This window comes from Miniopterus schreibersii, assembly GCF_964146895.1.
Source record: "Miniopterus schreibersii genome assembly, chromosome: 9".
NCBI lineage: Eukaryota > Metazoa > Chordata > Mammalia > Chiroptera > Miniopteridae > Miniopterus > Miniopterus schreibersii.
In genome coordinates this window covers 20,583,708-20,608,227 of record NC_138118.1, presented here as the reverse complement: position 1 = coordinate 20,608,227, position 24,520 = coordinate 20,583,708, and the positions used below count along the sequence as shown (strand labels likewise).

The 24,520-nt window shown below is 36.5% G+C and overlaps 1 protein-coding gene across 3 annotated transcripts in view; it reads right to left on the bottom strand.

The window, feature by feature from the left end:
- Window positions 1-19,637, bottom strand: part of IQUB (IQ motif and ubiquitin domain containing) — a 59,846-nt gene extending 40,209 nt beyond the window's left edge. The window contains exons 1-6 of one of the 3 annotated variants that reach the window (XM_081147343.1): window positions 19,514-19,637; window positions 16,733-17,166; window positions 14,375-14,509; window positions 11,350-11,511; window positions 11,091-11,263; window positions 10,721-10,876 (exon numbers count right to left, since the gene is read on the bottom strand). In XM_081147343.1, the coding sequence (XP_081003469.1) occupies window positions 10,721-10,876; window positions 11,091-11,263; window positions 11,350-11,511; window positions 14,375-14,509; window positions 16,733-17,166; window positions 19,514-19,623 (1,170 nt within the window). In that variant the 5' untranslated portion in view covers window positions 19,624-19,637. Of the gene's footprint in view, window positions 1-10,720; window positions 10,877-11,090; window positions 11,264-11,349; window positions 11,512-14,374; window positions 14,510-16,732; window positions 17,167-18,474; window positions 18,564-18,995; window positions 19,059-19,513 lie in introns of those variants that run through there. The other 2 variants (XM_081147345.1, XM_081147344.1) reach the window with 2 other exon arrangements.
- Window positions 19,638-24,520: the final 4,883 nt, after the last annotated feature.

Here is a 24,520-nt window from a genome sequence, read left to right as displayed (position 1 = left end):
AAACATTTTTGGAGAGGAAGAAAAGGCTATTGAATCAATATATAAATGAATCAAGAAAAACTGTGACAAAATTTTTATTTTTGAAATTTAAAAAATCAGTAGAACATGTTTACCTTGAGTGCTATTAAATTTGTTAAATCTTAATTAAAGACACTAAAACACAGTTGTTTAAACAACATGGAATTTTTCCCTTCTCACATCATAATCCAGACTGTCACGCAGTTTAGGGCTGGAAGGAAACTGCCATATTCAACAAATGGCTCCCCATGGTGTGTCCTGGGTGGCTGGTGCACGCTCACTCACCATCTTCTGAGTGAGTAGAAAGAGGGAGAACAAAAGACTTGCAACCCAGTCACTTTAAGAGCAATATCCAGAAGTGCCACGTGTCATTTCCCCTCACCTCTCATTTTCCAGGCCTTAGTTACTGGGCTCACCCACACACAGAAGAGGTGATGGAATGTGTGAAACTCGGTCTTCAGTGTGCAGCCCAAGGCCAGCAAAGCATTACTATGGTGGGAGAGTGGACATTGGCCGAGAACCAGTAGTTTATTATAAGCTGATCTGCAGAGCACCTAAGAGAGAATTAGTAAGCAAGAAACTTAAGCAAGAAAATCTTTTAGGATGCAGTGTAAATGGTCATAAAAGTTAGAAAGAATGCAGAAATATTAAGAGATATGTAAGATAAATGCAATAATTAAGAGACATGTAAGATAAATGATACTGGTTCTAGACAGAATGAAGAAAGTTGATTAAAAAAATTACTCAAAATATAGTTGAAGATGGATGGACCTAGAGGGTACTGTGCTGAGTGAAACAAGTCGGACAGAGAAAGACAAATATTGTATGATTTCATTTATATGTGGAATCTAAAAACACCAAAGGAATAAACAAAACGAAACAGAAACATATTCAAAGATACAGAGAACAGATGGTTTTGGGGGGTGGGGCAGACAGATGGGTATAAAGGGTGAAAAGGGAATAGTGATACAAAGTTCCAGTTATAAAATAAATAAGCCATAGGGACCTAATGTACAGCACAGGGAACATAGTAACATCATAATGACTATAGAGTGACAGATGGTTACTAGACTTACTGTGGTAATCACTTTGTAAGGTATATAACTGTGGAATCACTATGTTGTACCCCTGCAACTAATATAATATTGTAAATCAACTATGCTTTAATAAAAAATTTTAAAACAGAAGAATATTTCACAGAACTAAAGAAGGACAGGAGCTCTCAGATAGAAAGGGACCATAATCAATTCTAAAGAACATCACAAGATTACTAAAGATAAAGTGAAAACCCTAAAAGCTCCCAGAAAGGAAATAAAGAATTGAGAATCCGATTGACATCGGACTTTTTAATCAAATAGTTTCAAAGTTACAAAGAAAAATAACTTTGGAAACAAGTGTGAATCTAACCTCTACACCCATTCAAACTAAAACCCAAGAATAATAAGGGTCATTCAATAGGACTTAAATGGTTTACCTCCCAAGCATAATTTGAAGGAATTACTACAGAATGTGTTCTAGCAAGAAGAATAAATTAAAGGGGGGGATTAAAGAAGTGAGCAAAAACTTCAAAAAAGTTATTAAGTTAAATACATCTTATTTGAAAAAATTCATATCTATTATATCAATGTAAATATATAAAAACAATCTGAAGTTATAATTATATAGTAAATTATAATTATATAAGTTATACATATATTTATATAAAATTATAATTCTAGACCAAACCCTCACTGGAGAGGAGGAATGAGGGAGGAGGGCAAGGAAAGAAGAAAAAAAAGGCCTGCTAAGGGCCTTGACTGTTCATGGAAAAGATATAGAGCAGGATTAAATATGCATTTGATATTAAAAAATTAGGTGTGTTAAAATTTTTTATGAGTAACAACCAGGAAAATAGAAATAAAGTATCTATTATTGAACTATAAAAGAACAAAAACATGAACAGTTTAGTCAGACCAACCGAAAGAAAGGAATGTTAGTCAAAGAATAAACAAGAATAAATAATCAGTAAAAACAAAATGAGACGGCAGGAATGAGTACAAAAATACCCACAGTCACATGTAATCGTGCCTAAAGCAAGAAAGATTTAAAATAAATACTAAGCACTGAACTAAAAAACCTCAAGAATAACATAAATATGATACAAACAGAAAAGAATCAATGAAGATAAAAATAACTAATGAAATGGAAATTTACTCCTTACACTGGCTTTTAACCAATCCCTCTGTTTGTAGCTCACATCTCACTTCCATCTCCTACAAAACCTACAATTCACATTCCAAGATTTTCATGGGGTAAATTTATTTGGTTCTTGATTCCTTTCTCCTTGAAAGGACTTTAGATTTTCACTTCCTCTACTCAAGGAAGTCAATTAACACTACTCCATCTGCTTTACAACTTGAAAAACAATTAGCTGACATTTACTTTTCTCTCTTCTCATGTGTTCTTGTTCCTATATGTTTATATTTTCTTCCTTTAACATCCGAGTCAGGGCACATGTCTGGGCTGTGGGCTCAATCCTAGTAGGGGACATGCAGAAGGCAACCCATCGATGATGCTTCTCCCTCATTGATGTTTCCCTCTATCTCTCTCCCTTCCTCTCTCTAAAAATCAATTAAAAAAATTTTTTTAACTGGCTTTCTGAAAAGATATATATAAGTTTAAAAAAGAAGAAAAAAACAGGCAGTAAAAATCTCTGACAGTTCTCTTGGCAATATTTTTTTCTGACTTATCTCCTCAGTCAAGGAAAACCAAAGAAAAAATAAACAAATGGGACTACATCAAACTAAAAAGTTTTTGCAGAGCAAAGAAAACCATCAACAAAATAAAAAGACAAACTACTGAACAAAAGAAGATATTTGTCAATGATACATCCAATAAGGGGTTAATTTCCAAAATTTATAAAGAACTCATCCAACTCAACATCAAAGAAACAAACAACCCAATTTTAAAAGGGGGTAGAAGATCTGTATAGACACTTCTTCAAAGAGGACATATAGATGGCTAATAGACATGAAAAGATGCTCAATGCCACTAATCATCAGAGAAATGCAAATTAAAACCACAATGAAATATCACCTTACACCTGTCAGAATGACTACCATCAGTAAGTCAACAAGCAACATCTGTTGATGAAGATGTGGAGAAAAGGGAATCCTAGGGCACTGTTGGTGGGAATGCAGATTGGTGCAGCTACTATGGAAAATAGTATGGAGGTTCTTAAAAAAATTAAAAATGGAACTGCCTTATGACCCAGTGATTCCACTTCTCAGTATATATTCAAAGAAACCCAGAACACTAATTCAAAAGGATATACACACCTCTATGTTCACTGCAGGATTACTTACTATAGCCAAGATATGGAAGCAACCCAAGTGACCATCAATAGATGAGCGAAGAAAAAAGTGGTGGTTCATATACACAATGAAATATTACTCAACCATAAAAAAGAATGAAATTTTACCATTTGTGACAGTATGAATGAATCTAGAGGGTATTATGCTAAGTAAAATAAGTCAGACAGAGGAAAACAAATACCATATGATTTCACTTATGTGTCTAAAGAACAAAATAAACAAACAAACAAAATTAAAACAGATTCATAGATACAGAGAACAGACTGATGTTTGCCAAAGGGGAGGGAGGTTAGGGCCTACGTGAAAAAGGTGACAGGATTAAGAAGTACAACTGCTCTAATTAATTAATCTGAGCAAGTCAGTAAACAAATAAACAAACATAAAATAGATATAACACTGATCCTTGGAGTGAACAGTAACAGGATAAAGAGTTGCTACAAAGGGCAGGATAGAGTTGCTACAATATATTATCTGAAATGTCGAGTTTTCAACAACAAAACAATTATGAAACATGCAAAGAAAGAAGACAGTATGATCAATATAGGGGAAAAAACAACAACCAGTCAATAGAAACTAACTCCAACAGGTCCCAGGTACTGAAATTACCAAACAAACAAAGACGTCAAAAAAAAAACTTGAAGGAAACAATGCCTAAGAGTTAAAAGAAAGTAAAATAACAATGATTCATCGAATAGAGAATATCAATAAAGAGACAGAAATAGCCTGGCCGGCGTGGCTCAGTGGTTGAGCATCGACCTATGATCCGGGAGATTGAGGTTCGGTTCCCAGTTGAGGCACATGCCCAAGTTGCGGGCTCGATCCCCAGTGGGAGGGGAGGGGGGCAGTAGGCAGGTGATCAATGACTCTCTCATCATTGATGTTTCTATCTCTCTCTCCCTCTTCTTTCCTCTCTCTCTGAAATCAATAAAGACATATTTTAAAAAAAGGAGAGACAAAAAATAATTAAAAGAGAACCAAATGGAATTTTGTGGGTTTAATAATATAAAAACTGAAATGAAAACTCATTAGATAGGCTCAATAGAAGATGTGAACTGGCAAAAAGAAAAATAATGAGGGACTTCTGGTCAAGATGGCAGAGCAGGTAAATGCTATGCTCACCTCTACCCAAGTCTACATCAAAATCACAACTATATTACAGAACCAACATTATTGAAAACCACCTGAAGATCAGATGAACAAAATTACTATAACTAAGAATATAAAGAAGAAACCATGTTGAGACTAGTAGGAGGGGCAGAGAAGGGAATAGACAAGTCCCACATCCACATTATGGTGACTAAGAATCAGGAGGAATACCTCAGCTGCAGAGGTTCTCACACACACCAGACAAGGGTTTCCAGCCCCACACTAGACTTCCCAACCCAGGGCTCCAGCACAAAGAAAAGTCCTTATAACATCTGGCTGTGAAAACAAGTGGGGATTGCAACTGAGTAAGATGGAGACCTAGGTGCTGCAGGTCTTAAAGGGATGGTGCACAGCCTCTCTCACTAACTAAGCTCATTCAGTCTGAGCTCCAGCACAGAGCAGCAGCTCGAAAAACACCAGGGACATATCTGGAGGAACTCAATTGACGAGCTTCAATACAAGGGCTGGAGGTGCAGGGGGATAAGGCACCTCTCTCCAGGGAAGAAAGTGCTGGCAGACTCCATTATTCCTTTGTTGAGCCTTCCTCTACCTAGCCAGCAGGTGCAGTTGTAAAATTAAAGATCACCATTCACTTGGCTAACACTGTTTGCACACCCTAGTGATTCCCTGAGAATCTGCCACACCAAACTTGTACACCCCACCAAACTTTTTCCAGCAAATCCTCAACACAGGTAGTTTTCCTCAGATTTTGCTGATGACTTTCCTAAAATCTCTCAAAGGTCCACAATCCCCAAACAAGCAGCAGCTGGCAATGGCATACACCGTACCTCTTGCAAAGCATCCCCAAAACCAGGTCTAATGGCAGACAGACTCAGTTTGCAGCCTAGCTTCTTCCAGGTGCCTCCAAACCCACCACAGGCAACAATCAACTGCAGATCACTTTGTATCTCTTACCAGCTCACCCTGGGCTGTACACAGTCAGTGACTGATCTTGACCAGCACCAGAGCTCATCCGAAGATGCCCCATAACCAACATACAAAGTGGCCAGCTTCAGACCACACCAGATCACCACTCAACCAGTTTCACAAAGAACACACCTAAAGTGATGAAAAGCAAAAAATTATCTATCACCAAATTATTCTATCCAGCAAGGCTATCATTTGGAATAAAGGAGAGATAAAGAGTTTCCCATAACACACACACACACAAAAAAAAAAATTAAAAATATGCATAAGAAAACATAGGAAAGAAACTCTCACTGACAAATGCAAAACATAATAAAAGCAGTAGATCAAACAACTATAAAATTACAAAGATTAAAAGGCAAAAGTAGGAAGATCATATTTAATTACAACAATAAAGAGATACAAACACACACACAAGAAGTTAAAAAAAATGATAAAAAACAAAAGTGGATGGTGTGAGTAAAAATTGTAGATTTTAGAATGTGTTCAAACTTAAGCAACCATCAACTTAAAATAGGGTGCTATAAACATGGCTTGGTCTATAGAAAACACATGGTAACCACAGCTACATAGGTAATCTAGGCAGAAAGTCAACAAGGAAACAGGGGCCTAAAATGGCACATTAGATTAGATAAACAATATTGATATTTTTAGGACATTTCACCAAAAAACAGCAGGTCTTGGTTTACAGTGTGGCCTGTCCCATGTGCCTTCAGACCTAGCACAGGCAGCCACTAACCATGGTTTACTTTGTAGTACCTACAAGCTAATGCTGAGTTGGTCACAGGCAGTGCCTGACATTGGCCTATACTGAAGCCCTTCCAATAGGCCCCAGAACCTATAAACTTAGTGGCCAGCTTCAGGCTACAACAGAACACCACCCAATTAGCTCCACAAATGGCACAACCAAAGGGTGGTCTTGGCAGGCAAACCAATTGAGGTAAACTCCAATCCATGGAGTCATCCCACACACATCAGTTTGAACACTTTGATTAAGGCGAATACTCACAGTCAATCAGCCTGAGGGTCACCCCAACCACTGATGTTCCAACAACAATCAAGGTACAACTACAATAGGAGGGCACACACAACCCACACAAGTAAAGTCCTGGAGTACCCAGCTTCAGCAATTAGGGAGACTGAGCCACAGGTCCCCAGGACATATACAACATAAGGCCACACTGCCAACTTGGGAGACATAGCAGATCTAACTAATACCTGGAAATGAAAATAGAAACCCTATAAAAGAACCAATCAAAAATAAAGAATATAATAACTTAAATGAAAAATACCCTAACAGAAATTAACAGCAAATTCAATGAAGCAAAGGATTAAATCAGTGATTTGAAAGAGAAGGTAGTAGAAAACACCCAATTTAAACAGCAAAAAGGGAAAAAAAAAATAGGATAGTTTAAGAAACCTCTGGTATAACAATATTCACATCACAGGGGCACCACAAGAAGAGTCAGCAAGGACTAGAGAACCTATTTGAAATAATAATGACTGAAAACTTTCCTAACCTGGAAAAGGAAATAGATGGACAAGTCCATGAAGCACACAGAGTCCCAAACAAGATGAACCCAAAAGATGGCCACACCAAGACACATTATAATTAAAATGCCAAAGGTTAAACACAAAGAGAGACTCTTAAAAGCAGCAAGAGAAAGGCAGTTAGTTACTACAAGGGAGCTCCCATAAGACTGTCAGCTTATTTCTCAATATAAACTTTTCAGGCCAGAATGAATTTGCACAAAATATTCAAAATGATGTAAAGCAAGGACCTACAACCAAGAATACCCTATCCAGCAAGGCTATCAGTTAAAATTGAAGGAGTGATAAAGAGTTTCCCAGACAAGAGAAAGCTAAAGGAGTTCATCACCAACAAGCAGTAGTACAAGAAATGTTAAAGGAGATTTTTAAAGAAGATGGGGGGAAAAATGAATATGAAGAATAAAATGGAAATAACTACATACCTATCAATAAACACTTTAAATATAAATAGATTAAATGCTCCAGTAAAAAGGTATAGGATAGCTGAAAGACTAAGAAATCAAAGCCATGGCTGAGTAACTCAGTTGGTTAGAGCATTGTCCCGATATGCCAAAGTTGTGGGCTCAATCCCTGGTCAGGGCACATACAAGAATCAACCAGTGAATGCATAAATGAGTGGAACAAATAATCAGTGTTTCCCTTTGTCTCTCCCATTCTCTGTCTCTCTCTAAAAATCAATAAAAATTTAAAACTAAAAAAAGAAGTAAAGAAAGAAAACAAGACCCATACATATACCATCTGGAAGAGACCCACTTCAGATGAAAGACATACACAGGCTGAAAGTAAAGGGACGAAAAAAGTCATTTCATGCAAATGGAAACGAAACAAAACAATACCAGAGTAGCAATACTTATATCAGACAAAATAGACTTTAAAACAAAGTCTATAATAAGAGACAAAGAAGGACATTTTGTAATAAAGGACTCAATCCAATAAGAGGATATAAACATTTGTGCTCCCACACAGGAACACCTAAATATATAAACCAAATATTGACAGACAAAAGGGGAGAAATCAATAATAATACACTCTGAGTAGGGGACTTTAATACCCCATTGTAAGCAATGGATAGATATTTCAGACAGAAAATCAACAAAGAAACAATGGCCTTAAATGACACATTAGACCAGATGAATTTAATTCGTATTTTCAGAGCATTTCATCCCAAAGTAGTAGAATATACATTCTTTTCAAGTGCACATGGAATATTCTCCAGGACAGACCACATTTTAGAACACAAAAGAAGTCTCAATAAACTTAAGAAGACTGAAATCATATCAAGTATCTTCTCTAACCACAAAGGTATAAAACTAGAAACCAATTACAAGAAAAAGCTGAAAAACACATAAACACATGGAGACTAAATAATATGCTACTAAACAATGAATAGGTTAACAAAGAGATCAAGGAAGAAATCAAAGACACCTTGAGACAAATGAAAATGGAAACACAACAACCCAAAATCCATGTGACACAGAGAAAGCAGTTGTAAGAGGGAAATTCATAGCAATACAGGCCTACCTCAAGAATCAAGAAAGTTTCAAATAAACAATCTAACCTTACACCTAAAAGGAAGTAGAAAAAAGATCAACAAAAAAACCCAAAGTGAGTACACGCAATGAAATGATAAAAATTAGAGTGGGAATTTAAAAAAATAGAGTCTAAAAAAAATTCAAAAGATCAATAAAACCCAGAGCTGGTTCTCTGAAAAGATTTTAAAAGTTGATAAACCTTTAACCAGGTGAGAGAAAAAGAGAGAACCCAAATAAATAAAATCAGAAATGAAAGAGAAATAACTGATACTTCACTAATACAAAGGTTTAAGAAAATACTACAATTATACGCCAAAAGATTGGAAAATCTGGAAGAAATAAATTCTTAGAATCATACAATCTTCCAAGACTGAATTGAGAAGAAACAGAAAATCTGAACAGACCAATCACTACTAACAAAACCAAACCAGTAAACAAAACGACCAACAAATAAGTGTCTTGGAACGGTTGACTTCACAGATGAATTTTACCAACATTCAAAGAATTAACACCTATCTTTCTCAAACTATTTCAAAAACTTCAAAAGGAGGGAAGGGTCCCAAGCTCATTTTATAAGGTCAGCTTTACCCCAGTTCCAAAACCAGACAAAATATTACAAAAAAAGAAAATTATAGGTCACTATCTCCCAAAAACAGATGCAAAATTCCTCAACAAAATATTAGCAATCTGAATTCAGCACAACATTAAAAAGTCATACACCATGACCAAGTAGGGCTCATTCCTGGGATGTAAGGTTGGTACAATATCTGCAAATCAATTAATGACATTAAAAAATCATATGAATATATCAATAGATGTAGAAAAAAGCATTCGACAAAATCCAGTACCCATTGTTGTTAAAAACTCAGCAAAGTGGGAATAGAGGAATCATTCCTCAACCTAATAAATGCCATATATGATAAACCTACAGCCAACTTCATACTCAATGGGCAAAAACTAAAAGTATTTCGCTTAAGAACAGGAACAAGACAGAGATGTCCCCTTTCACCATTCTTATTCAACATAGCATTGCAAGTCCTAGCCACAGCAATCAGACAAGAAGAAACAACAAAAGGCATTCAAATTGGAAAAGAGGAAGCAAAACTCATTATTCACAGATGACATTATATTGTACATGGAGAACCCTAAAGGCCCCAACAAAAGACTATTAGAGTTAATAAATGAATTTTAAAATGTAGCAGAATACAAAATTTACCCCCAGAAACCAATGGGAATTTTATACACAAATAATGAACTCTCAGAAAGAGAAACTAAAAAGTTAGATGTAAAAGGATGAAGAAAGGCTATGTAAACATAACATAAACAGTTGGAGTGGTTATATTAATATAAGAGAAAACAGGCTTTAATGTCCTTTTGGTTTCAGTCAGTCTACAACCCTTCCTAGGTGATTCTACAGTAGTGGATTAAGGCCAAAGGATAGAGGGGAAAAATTAATAAATGGCCAAAGGTAACACACAAAGTCCCAGGGATTCCCTAAGGGAAAGGGAAGGATTAGGAGTAGTTAGCACTCAGGTTCCTTATATTGGGGGCAGATTAATGACAAAGACTGCTTTTACTACCAATAAAACATGACTCACACTGACAAAGATTCTCTCCTTGACCAAATTCTAATCAGGCTCCTCCGAGCTCTCGTTCAACTATGTCTTGACATTTGGGCTTCTGTGTTCATCTTTGCATTGTTTAATTTTATTAAGAATCCTGCTAACTCAGTTTAATCAGAATCCCCACCCTCATTATCTGAACACCCTTGATATCTGACCAGGTTCCTCATCTTCCACCATCCCCTAAATGATGCCTAATCACTCTGCATTGGCTTCGGCAAAAATCCTGCTAGGTTGGTTTCGCCAGAAAACCCTTTACCCCTGATGCTTTCTTAGTAATTTTCCATCCACTGACCCATATCCTGCTCCTTGGCTGTAAATCCCCACTTTTCCTGTTGCATTCAGAGTTAAACCTAATCTCTTCCCTATTACAAAACTCCACTGTAAAAGCCCCTTTTGAATCAAGTCTGTCTTACCATCTTTAACAAGTAATGTAACTCAGCCTTTAACAGCACTCATGTGGGTTCCTCTGCAAGCTAGTGTGGCTTAGGCAAAGACACACAGATATACACAGAACAATTGACTCACATATTTAATTTTTAGTATTCACCCATAGTAAAAGTTATCTTACCGCCGCTAATCTTTCAGCATGGTATTCTGCTGCTGAAAAATATTTTCCTGGTGTTACCAGTTTATCAGTCATATTTGATACATACACACCAATTTTAGTCATCTGTGTGGATGTCATATTTGTAGTTTGTTGGAGCTTTTTCCTCTGAAAAACTGTCTAAAATAAAAACATAATAATTTTAAATAAACATATATTGTATACACATATAAATGAGTAAAAAGCATATTTTCCTACATAATTAAGTTAATTTTCTTTCATTATTTTAATGCCATATAGTTCCTTAGAAGATTTTTATTTGAGAGAGGTATACAGCATAACAATTGCTGATTTGATAGCCTCAAAAACCTATAAGGAAAAATAAAAATATTACCTGGGCATCCCTACAAAATACACTGTATTTTTGAGGAATCTTTTTAGGTACAGTTTGTGTTCCAGCATTGTGATATTCTATTCCTGTTATTTTATGTCTGAATCCACCAAGAAATGGTTTGTGAAAGTCAGATTTTATAATCTCAACAGCTACCTGCTGGTACTGATCAATGCCTGAGGAGATAAAACCAAGACTGAATGGAAGTTCAACTACAAATCAAGTCTAAAATACTTCACCTAAAAGACATCAAATAACTAACCAGTTTGTACTCTGACAGTTATGACTTGAGAGGCATCACTGAGTTCAATTATTCTTTTGATTGGATATAGATCTGGACGTATAGAAAAGATTTCCACTTGTACAACATCCTGCGGCTTAACTCCATGTTGTAGTAGAGTCTCATTATTTTTAAGAATCATTCCTAAAAATGATATAAAATTACAAGTGTTACGACAAAGAAATGACTACATATATTCATTTTAAGGGGATAGAAAACATCAAAGGTGTTTATATAAACACATGTTGTTTAATTACCAAAATATTGATTGGTATCAAGTACCAGTGGTGTCCACCTCTTGCTATAATGTTAGTACAGAAAACTCCACAATGGGAAAAGTTAAGGTGGTACTCAGGAGCAAGAATTCAGCATTATAAGTAAAGCTACAACTCTTAACTCATCAGAAATGCAAATATATAATAACTATGCAACTCTGTAAACACTTTAAAAAAATTAAAGCCTATTCTATAAGATGAGCAAAATCACTCTAAATACTGACTCTCTAAAAAATGACAGTGTGTTATATGTAAGCACAGGACATATCATAACAGGGAAAACCTAATTATTTTAATACCCCTATCTCTAAGCAGAAAAGTATATGGTCAGAATTCCAAAGAATCCCTTCCTTTCTCTGTTTCTATAATCAGAAACTCATAAATTAATTAATGCCAAGGTAGAACTAAGCCTCAGTTTTGTGCTTGAAAAGTATACATCACTTTATTTTTATATTGTATTGCTTCAACTTCTACCTTCTCCTCATTGGTTTATTCTATAAATTTACTCATTTATTTCTCTCCTTTAAGGCATACAAAAATATGTATAATGTTACTGGCTGCTGTTTTGTTTCATGGAAACTTTATTGATAGAACCCATACCAATTTTCCAAAGTATGGTCTTCCTAATTATAAGTAAGTTGAGCATACCGAAGGTTTTGGTATATTCATTCTCAGAAATGCATCAGATACCACAGTTTTCTAAATGTTTGACCATTATCAATATATTTTTAATTTTTTTAAAAAAATTTTCAATTACACTTTACATTCAATATTATTTTGTATTAGTTTCAGGTGTATGGCATAGTGGTTAGACAAGTATATACTTTACAAAGTGTTCCCCCTGATATTTCTAGTACCCACCTGGATCCATACATAGTTCAAGAAAGCACAAAAACCACTGAGTTTCAGTATTTCACCCTAAATTCTTAATTTAAAAAATTAACATGAATGTTATGGGTTTTGTGGTGGGTTGAAATAATGGTCCCCAAATATATTCCTGTCCTAATCCCCAAAACCTATGAATGATACCTTATACGGAAAAAGTGACTGTAGATTTTATCAAGGATTTTGAGATGGAGAGATGATTCTGGATTATCCAGGTGGGCCCTAAATGTAATCACAAGTACTCTTATAAGAGAAACCAAGAGGGACATTTGATTACAGAAGTGAAGATGATATAGTAGGCTGTCCCACCAAACTCGAATTCCAGTTCTAGTACCAGAAGAAAGCACCTATGTTAGAGGGTGGTTGGTTGACACAGAATCCAGCTCTTTCATTATTATTACTTCTGACATAAGCCTGTTACCTAGTGGTGATGCCAAGTACTTACACATAAAAAAGAAAGATCATGAAGTGCAAAGAGATTCTTAGGTACCATTGGCCAACTATTCCAGTCTCAAAGTGCTCTCCTCCACTTTTGAATTTCACCTTATAATTAATGCCACACAGTTTCAAATTCCCTTTTTGGAGTTATACTTATGTTTAAGTTCAAACTCTGCCATTTATTAGCTATGTGAATTTATACAATCTGAAGAGAAATGAGAGCTTTAGTTTTCTGCTTTCAAAGAAAAAATTTATAATAAAGCATTGTTGTGTGGATTGAATGATAATGTGATGGTGTAGGCAGAATATTTTGTAGGACTACCGTATAGTAAATGCTCAGTAAATTAACCATCATCAACATGATCATGATCATCATCACCATCATTATTGCTATTTAAATTTTAGCTTTCTTCCCCAACCAAGCTATAAAAATCTGTTGTTTGAGTACACAAATATTACACTATTAGAGTATATTGATTATAATAGTTTCAGAAAACAATTTTGAAATTGAACTGATTGTTATTCTCTGATTTAGCAAGGAGGAACTTGATAGATATGGCTTACTACTTTATAGTGTTTAGGATTTTTCCACAAAAAATGTCATTGTGGCACCTTTATAAGTAAACACCAGAACTTTTAAGCTAAATATTAGGATTTTGTGCAGACATAACCTACAGAAACACTTATTTAGCTATGTTAGTCTGGTTAACCCCATCACAGTTACAAAGATTACACCCTCTCATGACACACAGCTAATATAAAGTGGGCTGCTCAATACCGCCCATAAAATATAAAGAAAGTTGAACATCATGGGAATGTGAACTGGCCTTAATGTATAGAAGTCTAATAGATAAATCATTTTCAGTGCCCTTCTTATTCTACACATGCGCATTCGTCCTCTATTCTTTTCAACCCCATTTCCTCCCACTCCCCATACAGTCTTCTTCCGGCCATACTAAACTTCTTACCACTTGCCAAAAGTCCCAGTTTTTCCCACCTCTTTGGAATTTAGCACAAATATTATCATTTTAATTAAAAGAAGCTTTCTAGAATCTCTCAGTTCCTTTCCTCCTTGTACTCACAGCTTTTTGTGCATACCTCCATTAAAACATTTACACATTATGTGGTAACTATTGCATGCACCGTCTTCCTTACTAGTCCATAAACAACTTGAGAACAGGGATTTTGTTTCATGTTTCTTTATATCTTCAGTTCTTAGCAAAGTATTAAGAACAAAGTATGTCCTCAATAAAAGTGTTGAATGAATGCATCAACACAATACAAAGTTCAAACAGTAAATATCAAGTTACTTAGTCTAACAAATCAAAGATTTTGATTATTTACATGTAAATAATTAAATTATTAACACTAAAGAAGTCTTGATAAATTTTATTAGCTTCCAAGCTTACCTGCACGTCTTAGCTGCAGTATGTCAGGTGGCACACCTAATAGGTATGCAAAATGATCCCTGAGGTACTTAAAAACGCGGTCAACATTAAAAGGCACTATAATTTCCTGGCCCACAGGAATAAGTACAACTTTTACTGTAGATTAAAAGAGAAAAGAAAAGAAAGAATCATGGTCCAAAGCAAGGGTCAGCAACCTACAGTCCACAAGCAGATAGAAAATTATGAAACAATGTTTAATCGCATACAATGCAGTTGCTTCTGCCATATTCCCCACAGCATCTCCATAATAAGAGCTTATTTTTCATTTTCTATGAGGAGAAGTGACGAACATTCAGTTGCAATCTTTAGCTTTGAAAATCAATTCTGAATCCCAAAAATTAGCATCGATGATGAACACCTACTCCCCGCCAGCTCAGAGTTCAGATATCTCTTCTACTCCCTGGCATGAGGATCAGTGCACATTCAGGATTACCTCCTTGCTCAGACTACCATGAGAAATAGAAAATAAAACTCAACTGCTTTGAAAAATTCCCAATATCTGCTATATATTACTTGATATAGACATAAAAAGGTCTCAGAAAATTAAGCATTTTTGTGTAGTATTGGAAAGAGACCCTGAGGCCTAGAGAGTGTCCCAATGCATTGATTACATATTGATATCACACCTCACTAAATCAGTGCATATTTATGAAATTAAGAAAAACTGATAAACTTTCAAAGAAATTTTTCTTTGACCTTACAACTACAAAAGGTATCTCATACTAAGTCCACTCTTCTTCCCATAATTTACTTATGTCTATAGTGACCAAAATGCAAAACAGAAAATCAGTTTTGCAAATATCTGAAGTAACTACACACAAACCCACTTTTTACAAAACTGGACATTATGTGGCTCACTCCCCACTTTATAAATAGGAAATCAAGACATGTTGAAAATAAAGAAAAAACATCATTATAAAATGATTATCTCTTCATAAATTATAGGAAGGAAATACAATATTTAAAAATTGTTATGGGGTAAACTTTTTTCTTTTTCACCTACAGACTTAAAAATGTAATGAAGCAGATGGAAAAAATAAGATGGAATATAGAGTGCACACTGTAAGCTAAGAATATCCTGTCTATTTCTCAGTGTCTGATATGACAGTTTTCATAAGCTAAATGAGACATCAGTAATCCCAGGACAAAATTCAGCTAGGCATTGTTGATGCTAAGGTTCTTCGAACTTGTTAAAACTTTTCATGGTTCTCTGTCAACATAAAGAACACTTCCTCAGATGTTCAATTCTCAGAAGGCTGTTTTAATTCTCTTATGGATTCAAAGTTTGGTGATAAATACATTGTAAAATTCTCTTAGCAGTGACTTCCTAAGCTTTGGAAGGGAGGTGTGTTAAGGAAATTGTGAGCCTCACGACCAAGGCAACTGTTTTAAAAATCACCATGTGTTTGTTATAAGCTACAATAACAGGGAATCACAGAAATATGAAAAAATGAACCCAAAATGTACCCTGAGTAGTGAAACTGGAGAATAACACTGTCAGTTAGTGTAATGGGCTTGACGGCCTTCTTCCTTCTCACTCTTAGCTTATCGGGACACACTCACAAGGGTCAGTTGCTCCACTGGGTTCAAAAGCCCCATTTTACCGGCCAGACTAAGCTGCTGTTATTGTTATTAAGTGATGGCTCAGGTTCTCACCCTCTGAATGAAAACTCTCTCAAAACATGTGAACAAAGGGGAGAAGCAATACTCAGTAAACCATGCAAGAAGAAAGGTTCTCTGCGTAACCTCCCTCTGCTTTGTTACCAACAATGTAGTGATAACTCCTCCGTGCCACCAACATTATATCTTTAAAATTAAACCATTATGAAAAACAATTATTTTTCTGAAGCTAAATATAAGGTAACACTATGCAGAAATTTGGACAATGTAAAAGCAACATGATATGTGAGCACTGGATATGAGACTAGGAAATCTGGAGTCAAGTTTCTATCCACCGCTTGCTAGGTATGTACAATGAATTCCAAACTGGCATGCAGAAAAACTACAATTATACTCAAGAATTTGTCTATCATTTTCCAAGATCCCTAAACATTTTTTAAATCTCCTTGATCTAGGAAAAACAGATAAATATTCATTTAAAATTTAAAGATGTTCATTTATTTAGGGAGAGTAGATACTGCAGAATAGAGAAGAGCTTCACACAGTTAAAAGATTCAAGTGGTGAAGCTGGAGAAGTTTGTGGATAGGAAAAGGGAAAGTAACATCAAATATAAAGCAATCTTTAAGCAAAAACAAACAAGAAAAAGTAACCATTCTTCTGCTGAGGATAAGAAATAGCCTCCCTTCCCTAGGTAATACCTGTTGCTGAAGAAGCTATCACTGCTGTTTTCAGAGATTCCTTTACAGTCTTCATTCTATCCAGATATGCCAGATAATAACCATCTGAATGCTGTTTGGCTGACTGTGTTGCATTATCGATTTCCCTTAGGTAGCGCTCCTTATAACGTCTTGGGGAACCTGAAACTCGTTCGGATGTTGTAGCCTCTTCCATGAGTATCTGTTCTTCGTTTGATTCCAGGCTTGAAGAGCTCTGGTCACTGTGCTCCTTAGCACGTGTTTCATGGCCACCACCAGATGGTTCCAGTTCAGATTCATTGTCTTCAGTTTGATCTGACTCTGGAAGCTCTTCTGAGATAACTGGAATATTGATAGTCTCATGAACATCATCACTTTCTCCTGCTGCATTAGGAATATTCGGAGCATCGGATTCTTCTTTCTCTTCAGACATTTTCCTGAATTGAGAAAATTAATACATTTACTATACATAAAAACTTATATGCCAAATATCAAATTCATTGCTGGTACACAGTAACGTTCATAATATACTATAATGTTGCTCATTACTTTTTTAAAATGACTATCTTAGTAACTGCATCAGGTAAAACACCAGTGAATTTTTAATAAAAACACCACAGAAAGTAAAAATGTATACCAAGAAGGAGCCTCCAAGCACAATTAATTTAAAATAAATCTTCTTTGAAGAATATATTGAAAAATATTTTAAAATATATTGTCTCTTCCTTATTCAATAATCAATGTTTGTGAAAGAAAGACTTTTTGAATAACGTTTTTTCTAAACACAAAACTAACACAGAATTTATACTCTAGGACTACAATTGATTAGATGCTCCAAGAAACCTGCCAGCTCACACAGCAACTATATCCTGGATAGTACACTCTCTTTGTAGTAGCTTTGCTCTTACAAGCCGTAGCTGAGGTCTCCAATGACCTTTACCTCCTCTCAAAACAAACATCAACAAACAAATGTGGGTTGCTCCTGGAGCTGACTGGGGCTTGAGATACTACAACCAGTAGCTTTGTCTTGGAAAACAGTATGACAGCATTCAAGAGCTTGGGTCAGAGTAGAAGAGGGCAGCCCAGGGCCAAGCTGCAGAGGTAGGAGCTGGTTCAGAGCAGTGAAGAGCCAGTCAGCAGTGAGCCTACCTGCAGAAGCTGGCAATCAGGGAGGAGGGACAGAGGAAGTGACCTTGAGGCTGATTTCTGTGGCAACCAGCAGAAGGAAGATTAAAATTTGGAACAGTAGTGAGATGGGGAAGCTGTGATTGGGGCTTCCACTTTAAGCACAAATCCTTATGGAGAAAAAAATTAACCTTAGTGAAATTGTCTGGCTACTAGATGACAAATTTCAACAACAAAAATATAATACAGTTGTTGAATCCAATGACTATAGCATTAGAGTTAAAGAGATAGTTAGAAAACTGGAAGATAGATTTTACACAGAGTAGTGCAAGGAGAAAAGGATATGAAAAATGTGAGAATTTAAGAGCCTGGAAAAGAGAAAAAGAAAGCCTAGTATATTTTTCTGCTAAGCATATATCTTGTTGTAAGCTAAGAATGGGTTTGTATTGCTAAAATAAAAAACAACAAAAAATATTCGAAGAGACTTCATGTGGCTTGTGAAGCCCTTTCCAGAAAGTTTGCCAGGCCCTGATCTAGCATGTATCAAATTGAAGTCCCAGAAGAAAATAGAGGGATGGAAAAAAGGAAATATCTTAAAAAATAATGGCTGAGCGCCCTACCCGGTTTTGCTCAGTGGTTAGAGTGTTGGACTGCAAACTGAAGGGTCCCGGGTTTGATTTCAGCCAAGGGCCACATACTATGGTTGCAGGCTTGATCCCAGGCCCCAGGAGGCAGCCAATTGGTGTGTCTCGCTCATGCCCATCTTCTCCCTTCTCCTTCCTTCCCTCTCTCTCTCTCTCTCTCCCCCTTCCACACTCTGAAAAGCAATAGAAAAAACATCCTCAGGTGAGGATTAAATAAATAAATAAATAAATAAATAATACTGGCTGAAAATTTTTGAAAATTTATGAAATATATGGATCCACAGATCCAAGGAACACAGCATAAATATATACCTAACAGGATAAATAGAAATAATTCATAGCCATGTACATCGTAATTAAATTACAGAGTAACAAAGACAAAGAGACGGTCCAGAAAGCAAACAGTGATAAAGGACATGTCATCTACTGTTTAGAATCATATTAATTTGCTGACATTGATGAAAAGGAAAGAAAAGTAAAATGACTGCAGATTGCACCGGCCCTTTTTGGAGAGTCTGGGGTAAAGCTCTTGTTCCTATCTGGTGGGTCATCCTTCCCCTAAAATGCCTAAGATGGCATCTTCTAAATCTGCAACAGCCCTCTATTACTGAAGGCTGAAAAAGGTCACCACGGTGGCTAAACGTGTTCTAAGCGGACCCGGGCCACACGGGTGTGCCTACGCCGCTGCCCTGAAAGCACTAGGGCTGGGAGGTGAGGCGCGAACCCCGGTCACTGCGGCCGGGCCAGAGGAGGAGCCGGGAAAGGGTGCTCTGCGCGGCTTTGAAAGCAAAGGGGGAGCATTCCCATGGCTCTTAAAGCAAAGGGGGAGCATTCCCATGGCTTTTAAAGCAAACGGGGAGCATTCCCGGCCGGCCGGCCGGCCAGTCAGTCCCCAGAGCCCAGCCGGCACCAGCGCCCGGCACAAAGACCTCGGAGTCCAGCGCCCGCAGACCCCTGGGTCAGGGCGGGTCTAAGGGCGGGGTCAGGAGAGCGCAGCCAGAACCCGTCCTCCTACCCGACTGAGAAACTCGACCACTCTCGGGGAAGCGGTTTCTCAGGCTCCTGAAAGCGTCCGCACTCGCCGGATTCTCCGTTACTTGAGTATCCTAGCAACGGCCCTGGCATCACCTCCCCGGCCTCGCGAGAAGGGAAGGTTCTCGCGCTCGGAAGGATAACAGCGGAGGGGAGGAGCGGAGCCTGAGGGGGCGGGGCTAGGGGCGGGGCTAGGGGCGGGGCGGGGAGAGGGGAAAGGCCAGTTGTTACCTGCGGGTTAGATCTGAAAGCGAATCGGACTCTAACCACTCTCCCAGATCCCTTTTACACTTGTGAAGCAGAGTCCTCCGAACCGAACACTGAAAGCAATTTACGCTTATAGATATAAGAAGCCAGGATTATAGAAAATTTAAATATGAAATGAGAATGAAGATCGTGACAAAGGAGAACTCGGATGTACAACTGTAGGAGCCTGCTTGCTTTTGTTAGATTTAGAACTTGGCTTAGCTTCTGGGCAATCAAAGAGAAAAGGGAGTCAGGAGCTATTAAATAACTCCCATTTTAAGTCAGGAGAAGCAAAGCTTTTGTTAATCGCTAAATTGTAGAGAGTTTTGGTGGGGGTTTTTTGTTTTTTCTATCACCGTTAAGTTCTTTAAATTGATGTTTATAAAGAACTGGGGGAAAGGATCATGTATGTTCCTAATAACAAACTTATTGCGGCTTCCTTAAAATAATAGCTAACATTTATTATTATTTCTAACTAAGCACTTTGTCCATATTTCTAATTTAACCCTTACGATGATTTTACTAAGGAAGAACTGTGATTCGCCCCATTTTACTAATGAGGAAACTAAAGTTTAGAGTGGGAGCCAGGATTAAACCCAGCAGTATGATTCCAGAACCTCTATTTTAAACCACTAATCTATGCTATCACGTTTAACATCCTTTCCTATTTTAAAAGGATATAAGATTAATAAAATTAAAAATTTTGTTATATATACTATTCATTCCTCCTTCATAATATTCAATGTTTTCATTCCTTTACATCATTCTACTAAAACTGTACTCTCATCTCCCAATAACTTCTTACTATTCAATGTCATTTTTCAGTCTTCATCCTATTTTAAAATATATATCTATTACTAGTACAATACAAAATACATATTATATTCTCAGATAAAATGGTTTTAATAATGGTTTTAAATAAAAGCAAATGCATTTAATAATGGTTTTAAATAAAAGCAAATGCATTTAAACCACTGCATGAATCCACATATTCATGAAGAGCAGAGAAAAGGGGGGAAGAGCATTCAGATAACCACTAGGGTTAGTCTTTTATGGGTAAACCAGGTGTGACTGAAGGTGTGCAGACAAGTACTTCCAAATACTCCCCCACTCCCATCTCCAAAATCAAAGTATATCCTAAGTTTACTAGTAATTGGTAGGCTTCCCAGGTACTCCATTCTATGCAGGTTGGAAAGGTTATTAGCACATCAAAATCACACACACATACACATACACAGTAGTTATTTGGTTGTATAAAATAAATGTAAATGCAAGCTGAAAACAAACAATGGGAAAAGAGTCAATTCTGAAAGTGTAAAAGTCATTTTACATCATTTTCTATTTACTTTCCACAATAAACCTGTACATTTTCTTGGGATTTATTGTCCAAAATAACTTATCTTTATTTCTGATGAAACACTTACCTTCATTTATCAAAGCACTTATTATACAATAAACATTGTTTTATTGTTTGGCTTTTATTTATTCATTTTTATTTTACTTTGTTGTTGACGGAATTAGATGTCCCCCAATTCCCTCCCCCCCCAACACCTTTACATCCCTCCTCCCAGCCCCTGTGCTTTATTCTTACAAAGATGCCACCTAATGGCTTTATGAAATCAAGCATTTCAAAGTATTTTCCATTATTATTTCTGACTAAAATGTAACTTGATATAAATGAACGAATTAGAAAAAAACATTATAATAACTTAGAAAACCCAGGACTTAAAATTTTCCTTTGGAAATCATCTATATGGATTAACTTTGAATCTTAATACCTCTGTGAACTAGTTAAGAGATTAGAAATACAGATAGTATTTCCATAGTCCCGTCTATACCCACCCATAAGGGACAGATGTGTTTGAAATTCAGGATTTTCCTCATTTTTGAAAGCTAATATGGGCATATGCTATATATTTTGTGACACATTCAGTGGGTCTGGAGAAATAGAATCATAAAAGCAGAATCAAATACATTAATACTTCTGTGGTAAAATACATTCATATTCACATTAAAGTGGGATAAAGACTACAAATAGCCTTATGTCAATTCTGGTCAGATTCTGCTTCTAATGAGTTGTGAAAAAAATTTGTTTTCAAACATTTTTGGAGTTTGGAATTTAGATAGGGAGTTTTGGAACTGTTTTACCCTGAGAAAAAGAATCAGCCCTCTTATTACAGAAAAAAAGAGAGTAAAGTGAAATATTGTATCATAAAATAGTAATGTGTACCATTAGAAATGCCTAAAGGTTCACCTGAAAAACACACACCCATATTTGTGACTATGAGAAATACCAAAAAAAGAATCTCTGAAATGCTTTCATTTATAGTCACAGAAAGACAATCCACCATAAATTATATTTAGCACACTGCAAAAAATTAGCTAATATAGACCTAAAAATATCTTTTAAAAAATATATAGACACATATAGATATATATATACACATATATATGTCTTCATTGACTTCAGAGAGTGGGAGGAGAGAGATAGAAACATCAATGAGAGTTATTAATCAGCTGCCTCTTGCAGGACCCCCACTGGGAATGAGCCTGAAACCCGGTCATGTGCCCTGACCAGGAATCGAACCAAGATCTCTGGATCATAGGTCTATGCTCAACTGCTGAGCCATGCCGGCTGGGCCTAAAGATCTCTTTGAACATTATTAGCAATGCGTGGCAAGATAACTTTATGAGTTCTACAGCACATTCACAAGTTTCTTTAACTTTTATTTCCTCTTTGATTCTATGTGTGATGTGCCATGTTCCCTCTCGTCTGTTTATGGAAGCATGTCTTGAAATGGCACCATCCTCAGCTCAGATCCCTTCTGTGACTTTTTTGAGCACTGCCAACCCTCGCTAGACATGTAGTATGAATAAGAAACAAACTTTGGTTGTGTGAAGACTTTTGGATTTAGGGATAGCCTATGCTAATTAACTACTTTTCTCACTTTCTTTCACTAACTAAAATTTTGGCTTATTAACTCTACATAAAGATGTTTGAATAAATTTCTCTAGTTCCCATCAATAATTCAAATCTCATATCACATTCCCACTGATTCTTGAGAATTCTATTTAAAATAAACCTAATTCATACTCCTCTAAACCAAACTCCTATCTTCTCATTTACTTTTTTTCTGAAAGAGTATTACTAATATTGTAGCATTGGCTGCAATCCCATTGAGTACGGAGTTTCAAAGGAAATTCTGCTAAGATGCAAATATTCATGGTATGTTCAGTGACTTGGTACTTTACCCTAGACCCCAGAATACCCTTGCATACGAAGTTTATTTAGCTTCTGTTTCTTTATATAACTATAGAGGCTGGGAAGAAAAAGAAAAAGCTGATATTAGCCTAGATGTGAGAATGTTCTTATACAGAACATTGTTGATTTTCTCTCTTTGAAAAAGAAAACATGAGGCCTGATATAGAGAACTGGGGAAATGCTGTAGATCAAAAGTGCTCTATAGTTGGATAACATGTTAAATAAACAATGCCTTCCTTGTAAGATCTGAATTCTTGGCTTCTGAGAATAGTGAAACTGAACTCTTAGATTTCTTGGGAGAGTTCTTGGGTAAACAGAAGAATACAGACTATCTAGAATACCATCTTGGCTGTCAGAAGGAATTAGAACTGGCCCAGTGGAAAGTCCTGTCTGAAAAGCCTGCTGAACATCAGGTGAAGAGACTTCCTTTTTTAATTTATTGGGGTAACATTGGTTAATAAAATTATATAGGTTTCAAGTGTACAATTCCATAATACATCATCTGTATACTGTTCTATGTGTTTGCCATCCAAAGTCAAATCCCTTTCTGTCCCCACTTATCCCTCCTTTCCCTACTTCTAACTCCCCTCAACCCCCTTTCCCTTATAATCATCAAGCTGCTGTCTGTGTCTATAAGGGGTTTTTTTGCTTAATCCCTTCAACTTTTTCACCCAGCCCCCCCAAGTCCCCTTCCCCCCGACAGGTGTTAGTCTGTTTTCTGTATGTTTCTATTTTATTAGATTTCACAAGTAAGTGAAATCATAAAGGCAATTCAGGAATTCTTCCCACTGTAGTAAGTCCCAAAGTCAGCTTCTTAAGAATCTTGTTCTCCATTTGACAGGCTGCTTTCTTTCCTTTTTATCTAGTATCCTAATCCTTGTTGTCCATGCAAATAAACCTGCTTTGCATTATAACAACAAAAACCTCAATTACCTTCTCCTCTCTTACTGCACTTTAGGATTAGTAAAGGAAATGCCACAATCAAAATAATCTCCTTCCATCCCCAAATTCTGAGGGAAAGGTGGGGGAGGGGAATAATGGAGTGAAGACTGACCACATAGGATGGTTGCCACTAATGGCATCATATTCCTTCTATTCGGATGACAGACTACGCCAACTTCTCCTGGTATAGAAGAGACAGTGACCCTCACAGTTGATCCTTACTCAGAGTTGGGGCCACATATCCTGTTAGCCCAGGGCAGTCATGACTTACACCTGTTATCCTTGTAAAATTAATAACTTCCTTTCACTCTCAAAATCATTACAGGTTCAATGAAAAATCATACAGTTATAAAGATAAAAGTCATTTTCACCCCAAAGGAAAGCATGTCCACAAATTTGAATATTCTGCATCTAGTCCACAGATAGTAGAAAGGGGGTGATTTTGCTGCCATTTTCATTTACAAAGCTCAAATTGAAAGTATCTGGAGTATGGTCATTGAATAAGACATATGAGGAACCTAAGGAGATTTGAAATGTGCC